Below are 10,578 nucleotides of genomic sequence, written 5' to 3'. Positions count from 1 at the left end.
ATCTGCTCATTTAATTTTCCCCATAGCTGTTTGAAGGAAGGCATTTGCTCACAGACAAAATTTGATAAACTTGCCTAACACTTGGTTCTCCAACCACTATATTGGGTTACTAGGAATAATTAGTGACTCCCTGCATGCAACAGCACTAGAGGGAAAAATTACACATTTTCCACAGGAACTGCCATTAACAAAATACTTCAAGAGAGACTAAAGCAGAAAATCCTCTCATTGATGACAGGTATGCAGGCTATAAATAAAATTAGTTAACACCAAAAACATACTTTAGATTTATTACAACCAATAAAAAGGCTTTAATTCCTCTTATTATGTATATTACTCAGCACAGTACATAACGCTATAATTATGTTATTTGCTTTCAGTCTAAATGTAAACAAGGAAAGAAAAAAAAAAATCAGCAGCCTTTGGTCAGACTAAAGGGCATATTTATAAAGACATTCACCACGTATTCACCCTAGTTATAGGATTGGATTAGGCTTCAAAAGAAACCTGCAATGAGAAAAAAAAATATAGGTCTTGTTCACCTCCCATCTGAAAACACTTGGCTACTGAAATGAACTTGAAAACAGGCATGAAGATTAAGTTTTCTCAGTTTAATATGACCTTCTTCTCTGCATCAGTTTCAAGTCAGTGGCTCAAGATATTGATGACAGAGACGTCCAGACAGCTCGCATTCTCAGAGTCAGCCTCTGTATTTTTCCCATTGCAGTTTCCCCATACAGGTTTCAAGGACGCTAGATTTTCCTCTTATTACTAAACTACTCTGCTATTCACCTTATTTTTAAAATGGCAAATATGACCTTTTTCATTTTGTACATTCACTTAGCTGAAATTACATCTTTAAAAGGCATTTCAAAGCTTTGTAATATAGAACCTGCAAACTCAGCACTTGCTAAGCACATCAACCTGCTACCCCAAAACTTCCAAACAGATGTTGCTAGGCAGTTCATTGGTGTAAGCAGGCTCTTTAGAAGCTCAAAAGATGGTTAATTATCACATCTTAAGATCTGCTGCTTTTTCAGTGAAACTAGTGAGGAGGAGTCTCAAAGCCTCAGTTACCTTGTTTAGCCCGCTAGGTTGAATGAAAAAAAAAAAATACTTCTAGTGTGTACCCTGCTTAGGCTCCGATAGTCTTGTCTACTTGGTGATTGTGCTTTTTCTTAAGACAAAACTATCTGATGCTGAAGTAGTGCAAAGGGTATCAGCAATCTCAGCCTTCTACCAAGAACATTTTTAAGGCCTTGTCAGGGAGGATCTAGAACTGCAGATGTGTAGGAACAGGGCTTTGACTTTGCTGTGCATGCTGCTTGTAGATTTTGTACTTTGCAGGGAATGCCACATTCAGATGTATTGGCTTCAGTCAGCTCCGCTTCTCTAGCATGATTTTTGGATAAGGTTCTGAAACATGAACAAACATGTTTTTTCAAATGAAGAATACATGTTACACATGTTCCCAGAGCAGCAAGTTAAAGCAGTACAAAACAGATTGCTTCAATAACCCCCCAAAGTAACATGGTTTGGCCGCAAAAAAACTGCATTTCTTGTCTGCTGCACATCATGTTCAATGCATTATACACGAAGGAATGTATAATTGTAGAAGGGCAACAATAATATAGTGCACTTCTACAGAAGACAAAATAAAACAGTCATAGTTTTGATTTGATCCACAATTCATATTGATATGCAGTACTTGTATGTTCTCCCTGGGCCTAGTATATGTGCGAGTATATATGCATGTGAAATAAGGACATTTCGTTGTAAGCTCCTTGAGGGCAGGGGCTGATGTAAATGGGCAGTATATAAAGCACTGTGTAACCTGTTGGCGCCATATAAATACCTGTAATAATAAAAGAAAATGTTAAAAAAGGTTTTTAGGATCATAAAAACCATTATGAATTATTAGTACTATATAAAGTCATATACCAATTTGTATCATGTAAAAATGTATCTTATAAAATCTCAAAAAAAGAATTTCCAAGGCCAGATACTTATTAGATTGAGCTAAACAGAACCTTCTCTATTCTGTGCCATTTGAAAAATATTCACAGCAGATGAAAAAGGTCTCTACTGTACATTTGAGGTTTGCCAGTAAAAATTTCCAAACACATTCCCCACATTATAGGTGCACAAATGTTACCAGCAAATGTGCCACAAATCCAGCACAGAAAACGTGCCTAGATTAGCCAGGTCTTTATAAATATGCCCCCATTAATGAATGAAACCTTTAAATAATCAGTGAGTTATGAGCATATCCACAGAAAGCTGGGCAGTGCTGTAATGTTTACATGTTTTTCCACTACAACAGAACCTCAATCACGGCAATCACACAGATTCCTGAGCTGAATCCAAAACAAAGCATTATCTCTGCAGGGGACGAGGATTCCTGAGTGGAGTGGAATCCAGCAAGAGAACTGGTTCATCGCTGTGGGGTCCGGATTGGGAGGTGGATCACAAGTAACAGAACTTGTTCATTGCTGCAGTCTATACAGATTCCTGAGGCAGATATCCAGAATCAGCACCCTCATGAACAAAATGTTAGAGGATTAAGTACCAGAAGACAGATAGCATCCCCTCTAATAAGTGCTTTGCTTGCGTCTTTGTTCATGTTTTAATGAATACATGTAAGAGAGGAGGCAAGTACAGCCTTTTAAACGTAAACATAACTAACGTCCATGCTGCTACAGTTACAGTCCAATATAGATTCCAGATTTCAGCCGAAAAATATATATCAACTCCAAAAGAAGCACTGAATCCAATGATTGCCCCTGTGTAATCAGCGACTGATCTGCATAAAAATGTGTCATCTGACCTTAAACGAACATGTAACAAGTGCCATATGCATTTCTTGGGGAAAGGGTTTGAATATTAAGAAAACAAAGGATATGTATCAGAAGCTTGTAGGCCTGCCATCCTCCTCTCATTAAACCAACTGTCAGTTCATGGCTTATTTAAACCCGTAAAAGTAGAAACAAGTTCTAGCACAGTCTTGAAAGGTCCTAGATGAGGAAGGCTAGTGAGAAGAAGAGCTTCCAGAATTCTGTGTCTGTTCTCCTGTTTCCTCGCTGCCAGGATCATCTGCAGAGGAAGAAATCATTATATGTTACACAAACGCTGCTACACCAACCCCAGTACATTCACTAGTTCAACGATCATAGCCTGAGAACCTAAAGTTTCATCACTACATTTCAGGCCTACGTGGGGCTCCAGCGTTAAGGTGCAGGTAGAAGTCACAGATGCACCACCCAGCACCATTGCTAGCCTGTAAAACTATGAGAAGCTGACCGGGTTTGGTCAGGGCATCAACCAGTACAAGCATTTAGGGCAAAATTCTCCCAGGGACTAATACCAAGGCAAGAAGTCTGCTTGAGGCCTTAGACTGGAACCGCATTGCATGCCAGCACCACAGACTAAAAATGCTATTTCATTTATTTTTTAAATTCAAAGCCAACTTCCCCTTCCATGCTTTATTTTGCTGAGAAATTATTTTGAAAAACATCCCCCTGGCATTTCTGGCAGTGGCCATCTTGAGGTGGCGAAATGATTCGTGAATCATTTACTTCCTAGAATCCATCTTCCCTTAGCTCAGGGATAGGCTGAGCAGAGAACCCTCCCTCCTTTCCTGGAGACTCATGGGATGTATGACATCATTTGCCTAGGCATGGAAACCAAGAAGCAACTGAAGAAATGTTAAAAAAAAAAAGTTTTAAACACATAAATATAATATACCTTCCTATCTATTTACTAATGCAAGCAGCATAAGGATTAAACATAGTCCATGTTGACTGAGAGGGTGAAGTTCCACTTTAAGTGTAAATGTTGTTCTAGGCTTGTTTTCCAGGAAAGTACACTCAAGAATCTTGGCTACAATTACATGCATTGCAAGAATGTCGCATGTGCAATTACATTCACAACAGAGAGAACTGTGCATTACCAATAGCAACCAACCATATAGGCAAGTGATTTACATATCAGAACATCAAGCCAAAATATGGCAAGAAGATAAAGATTTCCTTTTAAATAATTTTAGATAATATAAACCTAAAAGGAATTAAAATGGTATTGAACCCCCAAAAAATTTTATATATTGCAGGTTCTGAATTCTTAAATGATACGTCAATCTCCTGTTCCTATATCAAACAGATGACGCCAGGAAAGAAAGCACATTCATCCTAGCATGGTCAGTTTTCATCTTTGAATTCTACTTGGGAGAACAGCCTGCCTGTAATCCAGTGTTCAGACATTTGCTGACATCCGCCCCCACAGATCTTTACCCAGAAGATCAGTGTTCTGGTCTCCCCATTGCTTCCTGCTGACGCCCCTCCTGCACAGCTGGCCACTGCAAGGGTAGATTTTGTTGAATCCTTGGAGCTGGGCTTTAAGACTGCTAAGCAGCATTTGTGAAATGTGAACAGTCACTGGCTATTTCCTAATAATGACAGCCACAGCATATTTTATTTTAACTGAAGATGGATAGTTTGAGCTATTACAACACATTCATGGCCATTCACCAATTTTCCCTCTAGGAGGTCGTGTTTATAGTGAGCTCTGTCAAACTACTCTTCTGTAAATCCACTGGAGGTTTTCAAAGTGTTCCTGGCAGGGGACATACGGTCAATTCTGACTTTTTAAACATGCTGAAAGTTGTTTTGTAACAGAGCAAAGATCACATATTCACCAAACTTAACTCTATAAAAGCTTGTTCTATCAGGGAACTGAATAAATTAAAAGTATATGGTTTTCAGAAGGGGAAAAAAAAAAAAATGGGGATATTTGTTCAGTTGGTTATCAGTCACCTATGCTGCCAAATAGAAGTGAAAACACCTCTAAAAATCTAAGATACGAAAAGAAGAAAAAAAAAAAAAAAAACAACTCGTCAGGAGCAAAGCACTCACCAAGCAATGCCGTAGTCTCCCCTGCATCCTCCTTGGCAATACTACACTGTTGTAGAGTGTCACCTGTTGAAGAAGTAGGCAGGTTGTTTATTTCACTTCGGTTCTCCTCTTGGGCAAAACTTAAAGTCCCCACTGAGAGGCTGCTGCCAGCAATGGATTCAGGCACAGGGATTTCCAGAGGTTCTTCAGGCTCCACCTGTAATATTTTTATGGAGACTTAATAAGGCTGATACAGAAATATCAAGCTCAGAGTTAAAGTGATACTAAACACAGACTGTTTAACCACTTTCTCTCCAGAGAATTCACCCCCCTTCCTGACCAGGCCACATTTTGGAATACGGCGCTGCGTTATTTTAACGGACAATTGTGCAGTCATGCATCGCTGCACCAGAATGAAATTTATGTCCTTCTTTCCCCCCCACAAATGGAGCTTTCTTTTGGTAGTATTTGCTTCTGCGTTTTTTTATTTTTTACGCTATAAACAAAAAACAGACTGACAATTAAAAAAAAAATAAACTATATATATATTTTTTTTTTTTTTTTGTTTTGTTTTTTTTGACTTTTTGCTATAAAACATCCAGTAAAAAAAAAATAAATAAAATTTCATCATAAATTTAGGCCAAAATGTATTCTGCGACATGTCTTTGCACGTATTAGGATTTTTTTTTTTTAGCAAATTAATTGGTTTACATGAAAGTTATAGCATCTACAAATGGCGGTATATATACACTGGAATTTCTTTTTTATACTAGGAATGGAGGCAATCAGCGAAGGGGTTAACATCTGGGCCGATTAAAGGTTTAACTGTGTGCTGTTTTACTGTGTGTGCTTCACTATGTAAGCATGCTGATAGTTTATGATGTGGGTTTAGTAACAATTTAACACTGATACGGATAGCATATTCCTATGTTGCATTAGTATCTCCACACACAAAAGGTAGAAGACAGAGCTGCAGCATAGTTAGATTACATGACAGCAATACAAATTTGACAAAAGGTTTTAAAACCTCTTGACTCTATCCAAAACAAAACATTTTGTAGGAAGTTATGCTGTAAAGAGGATATAATCATTTATCGCTCCCCTGATTTGCAAATGTATGAATCAGGTACTGCTTTCCTTAGGCAGTTCAGCACATTACTGAACTATCACTGCTCATCAAGCACAATCAACTATTTACAATCCTGAATAAGCCAATCTCCTGATGTTCCATATTTGAAGTTAAACCACCAAAGTTGGGGTAGCCAGATTCTTGAGTAGATGGGCAGAGCAACCAGTTAGCATCAATCTTTCAGTTTCAAAACTTAACTGAATGCTTTGAAGACAGAAGCTGATTTGTTGCCATTACACAGCTGCTAAAGATTCTGTCAGCTCCAGACATAATAAAATTCCCCCCCATTGAGATCCAATACACAAGAGCTGCATACATGTACTGGTGTAGCCCTCAAAAAATAAAAATAAAATCCCATCTGAACAACACCAAATAGATAACTATGGTATAATCAAGGATTGTTCTCCACAGAAAAATATTAGTTCCACTCTAGGCTGAAGACAAATATTATGGCAAGGTTTCCTATCCAGATTCCTTTAAGTGTATCTAAACCCAAAAACTAAAATGTAATATACTGCAGCCTACCAGTTCCTAGATGGGATGGCTGCAATGTTTGTTTTTTCAGCATTTTCCCTTTACTGTGAATAGGTTATCAAGGGGATGATTTGATCCCTTTGATAACGTGCTGGTGCACGAAACACGTCAGAGAGGAACCTACCATAGTGACGTCACGCCGCAGACGACGGCAAGGAAGGCCGACGGCCATTTTAGAAAGTCTATATCACATGTGAGTGCTTTTCAGTTCCCTACCTTACTGGATTTTGAATAAAAATACTACACTATCAGTACCTATTTGTCTCTGGCTTGGTATACACGAGCACCTAAGGTGGAGATTTCCCCAATTCTGGATGTTTCTGATCTGGTGGTCTGACACTTGCTTGGAGCTGTCCCTGAGAGCAGGGAATGTCCTGTGAGTGACTGGAGTTGCCTTGTGTGCCTATGGTGTGCCAGATGAGTGCGCTACCCTCGCCGTGACCCAGATGACCACTGGTGGGTGCATGTATGTATATGTGTGTATATATATATATATATATATATATATATATATATATATATATAGATAGATATAGATAGATATAGATAGATATATAGATATATAGACAGATATATAGATATGTATATATAGAGATCACCAGCACGGAGCACCTTCATATTTGGACTTTATTTGCATTTATATCATTTATAAGATGCACTATAGTCACTTTATATTTATATTTATTGACTTTATCTGGAAGATACATCACTATATGACGACTCACCATTATACCCCTTTTTAGCGCTGCATAAGTGCCCACTTCTTATAATTCACTAATATTGTTGTTTATCATTTTTTAGGGCTGCATTTATATTTATATTGGATTATTTGGAGGTCATAGAGGTTTAACTTGTATGCCAGCTGCTTTTCTGATCTTGCGCTCGCATACATCTTTACTATATAATTTGACCATCATTTTTGGTAAAGTCAAACAAAATAACCAGTGCAGTGGGATAGCAGAAAAATGATCTCTGCTAGAACCAGGTAATTAAAAAATGACCCTTGAATGCACAAAGGTGCCATACAATCAGTGTAGCTACAAATTTAATACAGAAAAAAAAAAAAGTAATGTAATCCAAGAAATCTTAAAATATTTATGAAGACTATGTACCGTTTATTGTGGTTTTCATGTACTATGTTGTAAGATTGTGACCTTATGATCACAGTAAGATGAAAGGTATGCTGAAGTTCCAATGAACTGCTGTGTGCCTGCCATTGCTGGAGGGGGAAGTAACACAAAGGCCCTCATGAACAATGAACAGATGCTCTTCAGAGTCTAGAAGGGTTTCCTGAGCAAGAATTGCCTTGTTTAATCCCTTCATGTAATTTCACTTCAAACAACTTTCTCAACCACAGCTATTTCACTTAATTCATCAGCACAGATGGCAGTTGATTTTACCTGGAAGCAAACAAACCAGGGATTTTATTGAAAGCAGACCTCTTTTTTTTTTAATCTTCACAAGCTCTATTATACCACAGGCCATGTGTTCCATTTTCTAGAAGACACATGGAGAAGAACCATCAGATGCCAACTTGTACAGCTACATGTAAAAGGGAAGGCAAAATTTGCTCCGCTGCATATTTATGTTTGGTGAACCTGAAGCTTGCTCATCTGGTGAATAGCCATCATACAAATTGATAAAACAGCAACATTCGCTTTTGTGTCATTTTAAAGAAAATCTAAATTTTTTTTCTTTTTTTGTTACAGTCCTGTCTTCTACATACAAATTACAAGTAGTACTTAGCCCAATGTTGTGAAGTGCCTCCTAAAGCTGGCCATACACACTTTGAAATTCGACTGGTTGAATTTTGATCCGGGTATGGGCAGGCTGGTTGTACACAAGTCAATCTATTGATCAACTTGTGTACAATGGTCCTGTCCGGTTTTGCCCGAATGATCAGTGCCAACATTGATCAATGTATTGTGACAGCAGGAAAGGCTCCCTGAGTTCAGAGTACTATACCACCGCGGGAAAGATTTGATGTGAATGGAGGAATCTGACCTTTTTTGTTGTTGTTCAAACACGAAAAAAAAAAGGGGGGGGGGGGAAATCAATTTATGGGCTTTCTAACCCTAGTTAAAAAAGGTCCAACTTACCCCTTCCCCTCCTGCCGTGGCCAGCCCAAGCTTTGAAGAAAATGGCTGATAGAGGCAGCACTTATAAAATCAGCTGTCTCCATCAAAGCTGTTGTCGGATCAGGACCAGCAGGAGAAGAGGGGGCAGGTCAGACCTCATAACTAGGGTTAGGAAACATTTAGTTGCATGGGACAAAGTAGTACTTGTACTTTATCCCATACAGTAAAGGAGTGTAATAAATACATTATGATAGAATCTTCATTAAAAGTTTATTTATTTAGGTACATAGATAATGCCTAAGCTTCAACATTATACATCCCTCTTCTACTTGTAGATAGGCCAGGAAAAGTGGATGAAGGAAGACGATGAGTACGATGCTAAATAAGCTCAGATGGTTTTTTTTGTATTTTAGGCTAAAAGTCCCTTAGGGGATGGCCTTCGATAAAGAGATTGGCATACATGTGGTTGCAGTAACTGAAGAAGATGGTTTCCACATAAAAGCACATAGAAAAAAGGGAGCTTAATTTTCTTCCAGTTTTGTTGCTTTAGACAATCTTCACTTAAGATCACCACATGTAACGATCTGATTGTAAAAACTCCTCTATCAACATCTATGTAGTTCAAGAGCACGCCTGAATGGATACAAATTGATTGGATAGTTTAAGTAGAGGTTTTGGTAAACCTAAAGTTGATTTTACAAATATTGTTCTGTCAGAGTCTAACATGTATAGTGACCCTTAACCACTTCAACCCAAGGACATAATATGACGTCCTTAGGGTGGGAAGTGGTTACACTGGTATGTCTGTATCTGCAGGCATCATCCCTGTATCATAATTTTAAGCAGTCAATTCAGTTTTGCAAAAGTGATATAATGCCGGTCAAATCACTTCCACAGGCAGCAGAAGGGGGTCTTTGGATGCACATAGCCCAGCCTGGGAGCGCACGTGCGTGGATGCCCCCTTAGCACCTAGCTTTCTGAGAGGGCACGCAAAAATGAAAAATCAGACAGTACTGGCAGGGGGCTAGGGCACGGAGCAGGCAAATATAACTTCTTTTTTATTTTAAGAAAATAAAAAGCCTTTACGATCACTTTAAAGGAAATGGAAAGCTGAAATGGAGCTCTACCAACATTAAGCAGAGGGCACAATGAAATAAAACAGAATGTTAATTATGTTGTGGTGGTAAAAGATGGCAATAGTAGTTCTGCAGCTATGCTTTTTCTTACAGCAGTAGGATGAGATAGTGGTAGTAACAAAAGCAGCAATGTATGACGGGTGTCACCCTCATTTTGCTACAGATTGTGTTAGATATTGGTTACGTTGCACTTCTATGAACCAGAGCCAGCCGAAAACTGACGTCAGAGTTGCTCCAGAACCTAGAACGATTCCAACCATATTATCGGGATCCAGCCAGCTACCATAATAACAGCTGGCTCTAGCTCCAAAGCCAGCTGTGCCAGTCCTCCTCTCCAGCTGAAGGGAAAGAACGGAGAGCAGTGACAGACAGTCACCGCATTCTGCTCAGAGCTGACCGAGAACTGAGCAATCAACAGTCACCTGATCGCTCAGTTCTCGGTCTTAGAGCCGGCAACAGTCAGCTGCAGCCTGAAAGGGAGTATCAATGTTTGTTTTTTTGGATACCCAAACTATTCCAATGCTACACATTCTATAAAGAAAAATGTATGAATTGAGCAAATGAGGAAATGTGACAGCAAATGGAACTGTTCATGTTAATTCCAACCAAGGCAGTATATATCTCCTCTGCTGTAGAATGCACCTCCCTCTCTGTTATTGTAAATTATATAAATATTTATGTATGCCAAAAAAACTGCAAAAAAATAAAATTTTAAGTAAACATTATACCAAGAACTTCAAAATGTGTTCCCACAGGACAACTTAGCCATGGTTCACAAAGAATGCAGCTTTGAAATCCTGCTACTTCAGCTG

General features: G+C 38.7%; 1 protein-coding gene across 1 annotated transcript in view; it reads right to left on the bottom strand.

Annotated features, from left to right (window-relative positions):
* Positions 1–281: 281 nt before the first annotated feature.
* Positions 282–10,578, bottom strand: part of RNF149 (ring finger protein 149) — a 72,303-nt gene continuing 62,006 nt past the window's right edge. Inside the window, exons 6-7 of the mRNA XM_089681255.1 lie at positions 4,911–5,106; positions 282–3,093 (exon numbers count right to left, since the gene is read on the bottom strand). Coding sequence (XP_089537381.1) covers positions 3,029–3,093; positions 4,911–5,106 — 261 coding nt within the window. The 3' untranslated portion in view covers positions 282–3,028. The remainder of the gene's footprint in view (positions 3,094–4,910; positions 5,107–10,578) is intronic.

The sequence above is a fragment of the Staurois parvus genome, unplaced genomic scaffold (assembly GCF_062004578.1).
Source record: "Staurois parvus isolate SC_StPar_1 unplaced genomic scaffold, SC_StPar_1.0 ptg000262l, whole genome shotgun sequence".
Classification (NCBI taxonomy): Eukaryota; Metazoa; Chordata; class Amphibia; order Anura; family Ranidae; genus Staurois; species Staurois parvus.
This window is presented reverse-complemented; position numbering and strand designations above follow the sequence as displayed.